The 14,010-nt window shown below is 36.9% G+C and overlaps 1 protein-coding gene across 1 annotated transcript in view; it reads left to right on the forward strand.

Moving 5' to 3' along the window:
• The window catches only part of CYTH1 (cytohesin 1), a 79,597-nt gene that overhangs the window by 35,584 nt on the left and 30,003 nt on the right, over positions 1-14,010 (forward strand). The window contains exons 4-6 of the mRNA XM_044675174.1: positions 7,998-8,132; positions 8,525-8,673; positions 9,290-9,401. Of these exons, the coding sequence (XP_044531109.1) occupies positions 7,998-8,132; positions 8,525-8,673; positions 9,290-9,401 (396 nt within the window). The remainder of the gene's footprint in view (positions 1-7,997; positions 8,133-8,524; positions 8,674-9,289; positions 9,402-14,010) is intronic.

The following is a 14,010-nucleotide window of genomic DNA, read 5'->3' on the forward strand; positions in this document are numbered from 1 at the left end:
TCTATCTATCTCACACACACTATACATTTTTCTGCAGAGTCTGTTACCCTGTCTAGAAAAGTGGGTGGGGTCTCTCCCACTTCCTGCCTTATCATCTCAAACTTGGACCATGTTCCTGGTCTTTTGGAACTGTCCTTCATTGTTTGGATAATGGCCTCTTTGGCTCTAAGTCCTTGTACCCCACAAAAGAGTTGGCTTCCCAGTGTGGGTCCTCTGAGGGCCAATCAGTTATTCTAGGATTCCTGTTTGTATTATTAATAATCTGTTGTTTCTCTCTTTTCATCAAAAGTTCATCTAACAAGATATCAAAGACACCATAGTTTGGGTCATATTGTTTAATAATTTTCTTAAATTGTTCTACAACTACAATTGGTTCCTTCTCAAAGCTAGGTATGGTTTTCTTAAAGGAGTCCATATCAGCTTGGGAAAATCCCTTGTGATATCTCAAATTTAGAATTCCATTTTCTGGGGTAACTACTGGCACCTCCCTCAGTGGAAGCATATGTGCTGGACTAGTCTTTACCACCTCAGTCTCTTATTTGTTTGCTTGCCCCTTATGGTTTAGTTGTTCCCTCTTTCTCATTTTCAAGCCTTTTTAATTTGCCCTCTAGATAACTGAGTTTCAACTTAAGTTTATTGAAAGTTATCTGCTTCACGATCAGTGTCTTCCAATAGTGATAGAGGAAGGGACTCATCCCCTTCACTACATGCAGGAGCAGGACAAAGCACAGCATTGTTGGCAAGTATGCTATGATATTGTGGAGCATCATCATTAAAATTACCTTTAAGCATTGTGGTAAACCAATCCCTTTGATGTATAATGGAATGGTATACAGAAATAGTGTAGGCAAAAAGATTAAATCAAAAGGCCACTTTTTGATTTGGAGGCTTATTTTAACTGCTTTTAAAAAGAATAAGCTGTGCAGTAAAAGTAGCTGTTTGAGTTTGAAAGCTGCTTGGCTGGCTCCCTGTATTACAAAACAGCGCCCTCTAGTAATTACACAGGAAAAAAAGATGGCTTTTTTTGAATCCTGTGGTAATGGCTGACAATGAGGTAAACTGCCTTTCTTAAAAAAAGATTAAAATGTAGCAGGTTTGTCTCTTGTTGCTTGCCAAACTGTAAGGATTCTTTTGGTAACTGTATCCAAAAGTCTCTGTTATCCGTTGTTGTTTATAAGAAGAGGCCACCTGGCTGTTTAGGCCTTGACCTCAGGGTCATGCACAATTATCAATTAACTGAGGACACTGGTATAAAAAAATTAGAGCTATTTTAATAAAGGGTTGTAGGATATAGGATGGGGTCCCTAAATCTAAGGGGATTTCTAACTAATACCAGACCCACTTTTCTGATGCCTCATGGTGTCTCTTCTTCTTGGTAAAACCAGGTCTACTCTGATCCTCCTTATACTCTCTAAAACCTAATTTTCCTAATTAAATAACCTATTTCTATTATCCTTATAAAATAAATATATAAGCCTTAAAATATGTCTTCTAAATATTAGCGCTTCAATGCTAGTTTGAGGCCTGGCCAAAGCCCTGCCTTCACTCTGGGTTCTTCACAAAGCTCAGAGAAAAGATCTTCACTTACCAGGTTTATCACTGTAGAACTTGTCAAACAGTCACTTCTCTCTTCTCCAAACCTGCCAATCTAGTATTCCTAAGGTTTGGAAAGGGAAAATTCCAGAGAGTCTAGGACACCTGTGTCTTGGACCTACCTTAGCTAAAAAACTGCTCAGACTCCTCAATGTCTGTTGGAAACTCTCCCCTCTTACTTACGGACACAGGATTCCAACAGAACCCTGCTCAAGATTCCGTCTCAACCTCCAAAGTACTCTGACAGAGATTTTATATTTCTGTCTTTTATAAGATATCTTAAGTCTAAAATATTCCTAGTACCCCAATGCATTCCTTTTTCTCATTCCTTAATTTAATTTTTTATATCATCCCATCCTATTCAATTCTGTCTATGTATACTTTTATCTATATATACTCCTTCTAACTACCCTAATAATTAAAAAATCCTTATGCAATACTAGAATCATCTCCTCATGTGAGGGATCTATGACGTTTAACCTTATTGAATGTTTTTTTTAAATTTCTCTTCCGTTTACCATTTATTTATTTATAAACGTTTATTAATATTCATTTTTAACATGGTTACATGATTCATGCTCCTACTTTCCCCTTCACACCCCGCTCTCCCCTCACCCATGGCCGATGCACATTTCCACTGGTTTTAACATGTGTCCTTGTTCAGGGCCTATTTCCATATTGTTGTTAGTTGCATTGGTGTGGTTGTTTCGAGTCTACATCCCCAAACATGTCCTCCTCAGCCCATGTGTTCAAGCAATTGTTTATCTTCTATGTTTCCTCTCCTGCAGATCTTCCTCTGAATGTGGGTAGCATTCTTTACCATAAATCCCTCATAGCTGTCTTGTGTCATTGCATTGCTGCTGGTACAGAAGTCCATTGCATTCGAATTTTACCATGGTATATCCGTCTCTGTGTACAATGTTCTTCTGGCTCTGCTCCTTTCACTCTGCATCAGTTCCTGGAGGTCTTTCCAGTTCACTTTATTATTCCTTTTAGCACAATAATATTCCATCACCAGCATATACCACAGTTTGTCAGCCATTCCCCAATTGAAGGACATAACCTCCTTTTCCAGTTCTTTGCCACCACAAAAAGCGCAGCTATAAATATTTTCATACAAGTCTGTTTATCTATGATCTCTTTGGGGTACAAACCCAACAATGGTATGGCTGGATCAAAGGGCAGGCATTCTTTTATAGCCCTTTTAGCATAGTTCCAAATTGCTAGCCAGAATGGCTGGATCAGTTCACAACTCCACCAGCAATGCATTAATGTCCCAATTTTGCCACATCCCCTCCAGCATTCATCACTCTCCCCTTCTTTCATTTTAGCCAATCTGCTGGGTGTGAGGTAATACCTCAGAGTTGTTTTGATTTGCATTTCTCTAATTATTAGAGATTTAGAACACTTTCTCATGTGCTTATTGATACTTTTGATTTCTTTACCTGAAAATTGCCTATTCATGTCTCTTGCCCATTTATCAATTGGGGAATGGCTTGATTTTTTATACAATTGATTTAACTCCTTGTATATTTAAGTAATTAGACCCCTGTCAGAGTTTTCTGTTATAAAGATTTTTTCCCAATTTGATGTTTCCCTTCTGATTTTGACTACATTGTTTTTGTTTGTACAAAAGCTTTTTAGCTTAATATAATCAAAACCATTTAACTTACATTTTGTAATTTTCTCTAACTCTTGCTTGGTTTTAAAATCTTTCCTTTCCCAGAGATCTGAGAGGTATACTATTTTGTGTTTACTTAACTTATTTATAGTTTCCCTCTTTATATTCAAGTCATTCACCCATTCTGAATTTATCTTGGATTTGTTGACATATAATTGGGCGAAATAGTTTTTAATGATTGCCTTAATTTCCCCTTCATTAGAGGTGAGGTCTCCCTTTTCATCTTTGATACTGTCAATTTGGTTTTCTTCTTTCCTTTTTTTTATTAGATTGACCAGTACTTTGTCTATTTTATCTGTTTTTTCAAAATACCGGCTTTTAGTCTTATTTATTAATTAAATAGTTCTTATACTTTCGATTTTATTAATTTCTCCCTTAATTTTTAGTATTTCTAATTTAGTTTTCATCTGGGGATTTTTAATTTGCTCGATTTCTAGTTTTTTGAGTTGCATGCCCAATTCATTAATCTCTGCCCTCCTTAATTTGTTAATATATGCACTCAAGGATATAAATTTCCCCCTGAATACTGCCTTGGCTGCATCCCACAGAGTTTGGTAGGATATCTCATCATTGTCATTCTCTTCAATGAAATTGTTGATTGTTTCTATGATTTCTTCTTTGACAAATTGGTTTTGGAGAATCATATTGTTTAATTTCCAATTGGTTTTTGATTTTCCTGTCCAGATGCCCTTACTAATTATTATTTTTATTGCATTATGATCTGAGAAGGTTACATTTATTATTTCTGCTCTTTTGCATTTGTTTGCAATGTTTCTATGCCCTATTACATGGTCAATCTTTGTGAATGTACCATGTGCAACTGAAAAGAAGGTGTATTCCTTTTTGTCCCTATTTATTTTTCTCCACATATCAATTAAATCTAATTTTTCTAGGATTTCATTCACCTCTCTTACCTCTTTCTTATTTATTTTTTGGTTTGATTTATCTAGATCTGAAAGAGGAATATTTAGATCTCCCACTAGTATGTTTTTACTATCTATTTGCTTCTTGAGCTCTGCCAGTTTCTCCTTTATGAATTTGGATGCTATACCACTTGGTACATACATATTGAGCAGTGTTATTTCCTCATTGTTTATACTGCCTTTAATTAGGATGTAATGACCTTCCTTGTCTTTTTAAATCATATCTATTTTTACTTTGGCTTTGTCAGAAATCATAATAGCCACTCCTGCCTTCTTTTTCTCATTTGATGCCCAAAAGATTTTGCTCAAGCCCTTAACCTTAAACTTGTGTATGTCTACCCACCTCATATGTGTTTCTTGTAGACAACATAGGGTAGGATTTTGGTTTCTGATCCACTCTGCTATTTGCTTCCGTTTTGTGAGCGAGTTCATCCCATTCACATTCAGAGTTATAATTATCAGTTGTGCATTCACTGACATTTTTGTATCCTCCCCTATTCCCACCCCTTCTTCTTACACTATTTTCTTTTAAACCAGTGGTTTGCTTTGAGCCAGTATCCCTTATCCACTCCTTTGATTAACTTCCCTTTCTACCCCCTCCCTTGTTATTCCCCTATTTTTATTTTTAAAGGCCTAATGAATGCCCTCCCCCTTTTTCTCCTCTCCCTTTTATGACCTCCCCACTCCCCTGCTCCCTTTGGTTTATCCCTTCTGACTTTCTCAGTAGGGTTAGATAGAGTTTTTTATCCCAATGGATAATATAGCTACTCTTCCCTCTCTGGGTTGATTACGCTGAGAGTAAGGTTTAAATATTACCTCTTAATGCTCTCTTCCTCTCTTTCTTATAATAGTATTTGTCCCCACCCCTTCCCATGCCCTCTTTGTGTGTAATAGAATATCCTATTTTTTTATTCACTCAAATTTCTCTTGGTGTCCCCTACTATTCATCCCCCTCTTTCCCACTCCCCTTGTCATCTTAGACCATATAGTATTCCACCCTCTCCCTATGAATTATTCTTCTGATTGCTATAATAGTGAATACTATAATAATGAATAGAGTTCACTACAGAGAATTATACATAGCACTTCTCCACATAGGAATAAAGATAATTAGATCTTATTGAAGCCCTTCAAGAGTCAAATTTAAAAAATTATGAGTTTTCTTTCTTTCCTCTCTGTTTCTTATTTACCTTTTCATGTTTGTCTTGATTTTTGTGGTTGGATATCAAACTTTCCATTTAGTCCTGGTCTCTTCTGTGGAAACACTTGGAAATCTTCAATTTTGTTGAATGCCCATACTTTCCCCTGGAAGTATATAGTCAGTTTTGATGGGTAGTTGATCCGTGTTTGAAGGCCCAGCTCTCTTGCCTTTCTGAATATCGTATTCCAAGCCTTGCGGTCTTTTAGTGTGGAGGCTGCCAGATCCTGTGTGATCCTGATTGTTGCTCCTTGTTATTTGGATTGTCTCTTTCTGGCTTCTTGTAAGATTTTTTTCTTTTACTTGGAAGCTCTTGAATTTGGCTATTATATTCCTGGGTGTTTTCCTTTCTGGGTCTAGTGTAAAGGGTGATCTATGGATCCTTTCAATGTCTATATTGCCCTCTTGTTGTAGAACTTCAGGGCAATTTTGCTGAATAATTTCTTCAAGTATGGAGTCCAAGTTTCTATTAATTTCTATTTTTTCTGGAAGACCAATGATTCTCTAATTGTCTCTTCTAGACCGGTTTTCTTAATCTGTCACTTTCTCATTGAGATATTTCATGTTTCCTTCTACTTTATCAGTCTTTTGACTTTGTTTTATTTGTTCTTGCTGTTTTGAGAGATCATTGATTTCTAATTGCTCAACTCTAGCCTTTAGGGACTGGTTTTTGGCTATAATATTTTGGTTTTCCTTTTCAATCTGGTCATTTCTGGTGTTCAATTTGCTTATCAGTTCATTTGATTTTTGAGCCTCACTTTCCAATTGTGAAATTTTGCCTTTTAAACTGTTACTTTCTTGCCAGATCTCTTCCATCTTTCTCATCATCTCAGATTTGAACTCTTCAATAGCTTGTGACCAGTTTTCATTATTTTGGGAAGGTTTGGATATGATTTCTTGTTTGTTCTCCTCTGTTTTCTGGATTTTCTCTGTGTAAAAGTTGTCGAGTGTTACAGAGTTCTTCTTGATAAACTTTCTCTTCTGGGGTTCTTGATTTTGGCTTGCCATTGTTGTTAACCCAGCGCCTTCTCCGCTTTATCCTCACACTCAGGGTCTGTCTGAGCTCTCTAGGCTCCTGAGGTCTCATATCTTGTTGTTCTCTTGGTGGAGCCTCCTGGTTGTCCCTGGTCTGCCCCTCTGACCGAGGCTCCTTCAGCAGTCTTGGGCTGCTTCTACAGCCGTGCTCCTGTCTGCACAGGGTCCCCACTCGAGGTCCAAGCCTGGGCTCGAGATCCTTGTCCTCGCCTAGGGCAATGTCTTCACCCGTGGAGGCGCTCAGGAAAGTCCGTGTGAGTTCTTTAGCCTCTTGGGGTCCTAAGTCTTGCTGCTCTCAGGAACAAGCCCTGGAGCTGCCAGTCACTTAATGGGTGCCCCAAATCTGCTTTAACTCTTGTGGGCTGGCCTTGGCGCTGTGCGTGGTTTGGGGGGTGAGGGAGGGGCTTCTTCCTCTTGTGTTTTAGTGAAAGCTGTTTCACCCCTTTATAGCGTGGAAATGCCCCGATTCCACGTACCTTCAATGCTGCGCCCTGTTGTGGGGTCCCTTCGTTTGTCTGGATTCGTTTTTATGTCCCCTTGAGGAGTCCTGTATTCTTCAGTTAGGAGAGATCAAGCAGCTGCTCCTTACTCTGCCGCCATCTTAACCGGAAGTCTCTATAGTAATACATTTTTAAATGTTAAGTTTTTTAAAATCACTGTTACATACAGGTGAGTTTTACTTCCTCTTAATGTTCTACAGTTTGAAAGATTTTTGCTCCATTGTAGCTTTGAGATTATGAATATATGGTAGGACTGCCTTATCCAAAATTTCACTTTCCACACTCATACCAAAGTGCTAGAAATCTGCCCTTAAAACATAGAAAGTCCTCCTATAGGATTCAATTCAACTCAATTCCCCAATAGTCTCTTCTGCTTCCACTTTCACCTTTTTTAGGGTTTTGTTTTGGGAGGCCACAGAATTCCAAGCCTAGGATCAAGAGTAGGAAGAGTTAGCACATATGTATGGGAGTCAGCAGGTGTTCCCTTATGTCTGTGATTTCAGCCATCCATGGGAGATCTTAGAATATATCTCCCAGGGATACAGGGATCCTACTGTATATATATATATACACATATACACACACATATATATTTTAATGTTGTTAAGTTTTTATAAGTCATTGTTACATGCAGGTGATTGTGGGCAATATTTCAGTCTGTAAAAAAGTCCAATTCTAGTTCTGTTGTTGGTTGAGTTCTTCATAGTATTTTAAAATATGTATTTTTAGTATTGGTGATTGTTGTTTTGTCCATGAAAGCAATTCAGTTTAACTAGTTACATGTCTTGCTAGACATTCAATATGTCCTAAATTTTTACAGTTTCCATTTGATATATTGCATAGTTTCTACCATTTCCTTGGACTTATTCTCAGAATAAATCAGTTATATTACCGTCAATGGGATTAGCCAATATGTTTAAAATAGAGGGAAGGAAATGGATTTGTCCAGTACTTTTGGACAGAACTTATCAAGAAAGCAATTTTGTTTGTCACTTTCATATAAAATGTTACTGGAGGTTCTGAAATCTACAGAAAAAAATAATTGTCTTCTGAGGATATCATAATAGACATTGTCTCTGCCATATATAGGCAGTTTCTGTGGAGCTTTCGTCTTCCAGGAGAGGCACAGAAGATTGATCGAATGATGGAGGCATTTGCACAGCGATATTGTCAATGCAATAATGGAGTCTTTCAATCCACAGGTAAATAAGACTATTAGCAATCACTAATCCAATGTCTTCTAGGCATTTGGAGTAAATTCTTTCCTTGTCACCCGGTAATTTCTAAAGTTTGAAGGAGCCATAGCAGCTTCTTTCACTTTTTGACTTTCCCTTTTGTAGTCCTAGTGTTGGATATATAGAATACCTTCTGGTATTCAACACTAGGACAGAAAGTCATCAGCTTTGTCTTATAGTTCTCTTGAATGCTGTCTTTCTCCAGGGTCATTAGAAGCTTTGGGATGAATTCAGGAGATTGTATTGGAGATCAGGATTTTAAATTCTTGATTCCAATGGTCAGTTAATGTCGTTTTCCTTTGAAGTATGCTGCTTATCTTCTTAGTATTATAACATTTTTGCTGTTTTATGTCTTATAGACACTTGCTATGTTCTCTCCTTTGCCATCATTATGTTGAATACCAGTCTTCATAACCCCAATGTCAAAGATAAGCCCACAGTGGAGAGGTTCATTGGCATGAATCGAGGTATTAATGATGGAGGTGATCTGCCAGAGGAGTTGCTTAGGGTAAGTGTGTGGAAGAAAATGCCCTAATTTTAAAAGTACATAATTACTAGTACATATAAAACTTTAAGGTTTTTACAAAGTGCTCCATATATATTATCTCATTTGGGTCTCACAACAACCCTTTTTGGTAGATGCTATTATTACACCATTTTCCAGATGACAGATTGAGAGAGGTTAAGTAACTTGCTCAAAGTTGCATAGCCAGTAAATGCCTGGAGCAGGATTTGAACTCTCTTTTTCTTGACTCTAGTTCTAATATTCTATCCTTTTTATCATGATGCTTCTCTGATATGAGTTATTTTTAATATATTTTTATCAGTGATTTTGGAATGGGTTTATTTCTTAGGAGGAAGGGACTAAGTTTCTTTGTCAGGTTAGGTATAGAGAATGAAGTAAACAATTAAGAAAGGGATGGCAGAGTTTAAATCTCGAATTGAAGGGTTATGTTGGACAAGAGATCATCTGATGCTTCATATTTTCCCTATAGCTTGTTATGTTTAAATATCTAATAGGCTTCAAATTCAATCATTCTTTAAACAAGGAAAAGGCTAAATATAAAGGGTGAAAGAAACATCGATAATGTTGGAGACATATATAATGTGATTTTTTGTCCCAGAATCTCTACGAGAGCATAAAAAATGAACCCTTCAAAATCCCTGAAGATGATGGAAATGACCTCACTCACACTTTCTTCAATCCAGATCGTGAAGGCTGGCTATTAAAACTTGGTGAGTAGCTCCTGTGATTAGGGCAACTAATAAAGAGGAAGGAATTTGTATTATTCTAGACTAAGAGAATGGTGTTAGAGGTATTTATGTAGGGATCTTAAAGTGGTTTGCTTTATAACAAATTTCCATCTGAAAAAGCAGTATATTTCTCATTTAGTTCCTTGAAGTACATCCTCTATTGAGAAATTAACCTGACTCAGCTGTGGAGTGTCCAAATATATGTTTCCCACATGTTCACCTCTGGGTTTTATTAACCAGGTTATGTTTCAAGGAAGTCCTTTAGAAATTGGTCCTTTCCCTTTTTTTCCTCTCCCCCCATAAGTCATGTGGGAAGGGAACAATGATGTCCATCTTTCTATTTCCCATTCCTATACCTTGTATCTGGTACTCCTGCCTTTTCCCCACCTCCCAGTGCATCATCACTTCCTTGTGCGTTCTGGCTCCATGAGCAGACAGCATGCATGGCAACCCCAGAGTGCTTGATTGCAGCTACATCCACAGCACTCTTAATAATTCTCAGGCAGTGGAGTTTTCCCCTCTCTTTTCCAGTCCAAATCAGATATATTACCAGTTTTATTCATTAAAATGTTTTTAAAAATATTCTTCTATTTCTTTTTTCTCCCTCTATATGAGGTGAGCCTCTGTTGCTGGAAATTATACCATCTTCCTGGGCACCAAGTGAGGGATGAGGTATCTAAAAAGAATCCTTTTTTCTATGGAATTTTTATATAGGTTCATATACTTCCTTGTGAAATTTACTTAGCTTGATATGAGCTATTCCAAATTATGTAAAGAACTGTTCTGCCTCCTAAACTCAATAAACAGAAGGGCTCCAGATTATTTGGGCTCTATATAATTATTGCACGAAAGCAATAACTTCCTCTCTTCTTATCCTATTAGCTGCGTGTGGATTCTCTTCCATATCAGCTAATTTGTGGGTATAAGATTGCTTCCTAAACTCTATCAATTAATCAACCCAGTGAGGTTAGAAAGTAGTGTCTAACTTGATTATTAGTAACATTTATAAGAATTGAAATGGTTTCTTTCCACTTATCCCTAATTCAAAAGATTTACAGTTTTCCAAGTTCAAACTACCCTAATACAAGGTCTTTAGTGTTAAAGAGCCACTCCAGTGGTTTGAGTTTTGAATGTGTCTCTGGAATAAGCCATTATTGGGTGCTTCTTTAAACCAGTAGCACATGCACCCCTTACCAATCTCTACTTCAAAATCACTAAACCAATTAACCTACTATTTATCCTTATTTCTAAGTAGATAGGGCTAAAAAGGGATTTGAAAGTGCAACTGTTGGAAAAGAAGATGATGTAAACTAATAGAATTCAACAAAAATAAGATTAGAAAAAAGAAAAGGTGCAACTAAGATTTTGTTTACTTCATCCAGTTTAGTTAGTTCCAATTCTAATTAGTTGTTTCAACAAATTCATGGTTTATTGCATTAGTTTAAAATTTCTTTCAAGCTTTCCTAAGCTGTTAACCTCACATCTTATTGATACATTATATGATAGGGAAACCTAAAATTACCACCTCAGTAATTGTGGTGAAGAGGCAGTTTCCAACTAATTATCAGAGTAATATAAGTATAAATAGAAACATGGATATGTATTCTGTATGCCAGATACATATATATATATGTGTGTGTGTGTGTGTGTGTGTGTGTGTGTGTGTGTGTGTGTGTGTGTGTTTATACTTGGATGTACTTTTAAAAAAGCTGGACCAGCTTTGGATAGAAACTTCATTTTCTTGGAGCTAATATTTGTTGTCAGGAGTTCTGATTCCTTTTGTCTGGGTTCTAGACATGCTAATAAGAATTAGCTTGATAAGTGCTGAATTATAGCTTCTTTTGGGTCACGTTTTCAGTACTTGCCTCTAATTCTGCATTTGCCAAGTGGGTATAGTAAAATATAAGATTACTGTACTTTCATTCTTACATTTAACTAATGGCTAGCTGAAAACTTGCTCCCAGAAGGTAGCATTTTTATGCTTAGCTCCTTCCCCAGGCAGACATGAATGTGACTGATGCATTGCATAATAAGAATAAGGAGCCTGGTTTAATTTCTTTGTTTTAATTTTCTTTTCTCCCTCATTTGTATGTTCCATGATTTTGGCTCTTCTTTTCCTTGCCCCAAACTCCAGGAGGTATGTAATCCCCCACCCTCACCCCTCACCTGCTCTCTCGCTCTGCACAGGCCACTGTAATTGCTGCGGCATTTTATTTTATTTTATTTGGTTCTTCTGTTTTTGTAATTGCTGGTGGTAGTGTTAATGCTGCTTCTGATTTTTTGCACAGTCCCTAGGGAATTCTTCTCAGGATCAGAAGATTATAGAAATTTCATTTTTTTATTTCAATAAGTAGAGAGAACAGTACATAGTTAGACTTCAAGGTCCCAGATAACCTAAATCCACAATTTCACCATCTGCATTGAATGTATATTAGTATAGAGTAGGCTGAAGACTTCACAAACATAGGTCTGTGAGATTAGGAGAGATCTAATAAAATTGCCCTTAAAGTTATTGACAAAACTTATTCATGTTATAGCTACACGCACAGATATACACATATTCAAATCCATTTGAAATCTATGTATCACTGTTCTTTCTAAAGTTATTTCAGAAATCTTTGGAAGGAAGAAGTAAGTAGGAACCTTTGTTTTCTCAAAGTCACTGTGCCTTTGAAAAAGAAGTAGAGCTGACTGTTTGGGACATTTCTTAGTCTTTGCTCTTGTGAACTGTGGACATGGTGTTTTCTGAATTAAAAATGTAAAGTGAAAAATGAAATTAACAAGACAAAGTTTAGAAACTAAAAGAAAAGCTATCTACAGACTTTCTGCTAATTTCCCAGCACTATAGGAGAATTATGTGTTCATCAGAACTTTTTTCAATTAGTTATTATTGAAAGTCTATCATTGACCTTAAAGTTACATTATGAGTAATTATTCTCTTTGCTAATTTCCCAAGAAATGCTTATGGTTTTTTTCCCCCAGCCAAAGGGCTCTGCACTATTTCTGTATTTAAGTATTACCAGATTAGATCTAAAAAGAGGACCAATGACAAAACAAACCATCAACATACAAATAACAAAACTCACTTAAGGGTTGAGATATTTCTTGGATTTCTCATTTGAGAGCCTGGACTGAAACAGTGATTGAGAGAAGAAAGGTACTTAAAATTGAGAAATAGTAGAGGGTCAGAAGACCCATATCTCCTACTAAAACAAAAGAAGGAAGGAAAGGGAGAAAGAATGGGAATATCTATCATTATACTTAAACCAGTGGAAGAACAAGATGTCTCTCTAATGAAGTTGGGAGATTTTCCTGTGAGTTCCACAGGGACTGTCCGAGGTGCTCTAAGTGATGCGTCTGCTCATTTTATGTCTGTTCCTTCAACATAGAAACACTTTCTGTGGCAGTGCTTTGTGGTAGCATTCTTTATAACCACATGAAACTGTCCAGAGAAATACTAAACTCCTCTATAATCAGAGAAATACCTTTTTTTTCTATTTCACTTTATCACCTGGTTTTTCCCCCTTGTTCTTTTGGCACTCAACAGCCTCTTTTCACTATCCCTTCTTCTCAAAGGACAAGTGCCATCAGGGTATCATTCTGTGCATGGGCTCTTCTGCATATACCTCTAGTGATCTGGTTAATGTTTGACTGTTCATTGTATCCTGAGCATCAGACAACCCAGGTATCTGCAAAGCCAGAAGTTCTCTCAGACTGTTGGGGATTCATCTTGAAGAAACAAATAATCACCAAGTCTCAGTATGCTTCTTGTCCTTTTTCTTCCCCCCATTTTTTTCCCCTCTTCATCCAGACTTGCCTTTTTTCCATATTTTCATCATTTCATTGCTTTATTAGTTTTTCCCTGTCCATGCTCTTTGATCACATTTCTCATTTAAGGTCAGACAAGAATGTGTTCACATAATATCAGTTAGTTTGATGGGAAGAGGTTTACTCTTCAGTTGCTTGAGATTAGAGCTTTATAGGCAGGTGGATCCATACCTTATAATGCCAAAGATTATTTGCCAAGGCAGTGTTATTTAGAATCTCAACAGTTTATAATTAAAGTTATTACCACTCTCACTAACATCTAAGTAAAATCTCAGAGAGCCCAAAAATTAGTTGGTTCTTTTGTTAATCTGCCAGGTATTTTGTTGACATTTTCAAAGTTCCATTTTAATTACTCAACAATCTGTATTACTGCAGGCCCTTGTTTCCCTGGCATTATCTGATGGTGATGGAAAGATTTAAAAAGTCATTGGCAAGTGGAAATTTTTCTTTTTCAAAGCTTCCCCACTTATTCAGGAGTATGAATTTAGAAAGGCATATGGGAACACAGTATTATGATGGGCCCTGGTGTAGTGAAAAGTGTTCTGGGTTTTAAGTTTAAAAAGCAAACAAACCTGGGTTCAATCTGGTTCAGTGTGTCACATGGCCTGTTTGACCTTGGGTAAGACACATCCTCTTTCTAGGTTTATTTCCCCATTTGTAAAGTGAAAGGATTAGACTAGATAACCTCTCAGATCTCTTCAAACTTGGAATCCTATGATCTTATGGTAGTGTCCATTTTGTGTCAATTGATTCTTGCTTTTTG

This window comes from Gracilinanus agilis, chromosome 4 (genome assembly GCF_016433145.1).
Source record: "Gracilinanus agilis isolate LMUSP501 chromosome 4, AgileGrace, whole genome shotgun sequence".
Classification (NCBI taxonomy): domain Eukaryota; kingdom Metazoa; phylum Chordata; class Mammalia; order Didelphimorphia; family Didelphidae; genus Gracilinanus; species Gracilinanus agilis.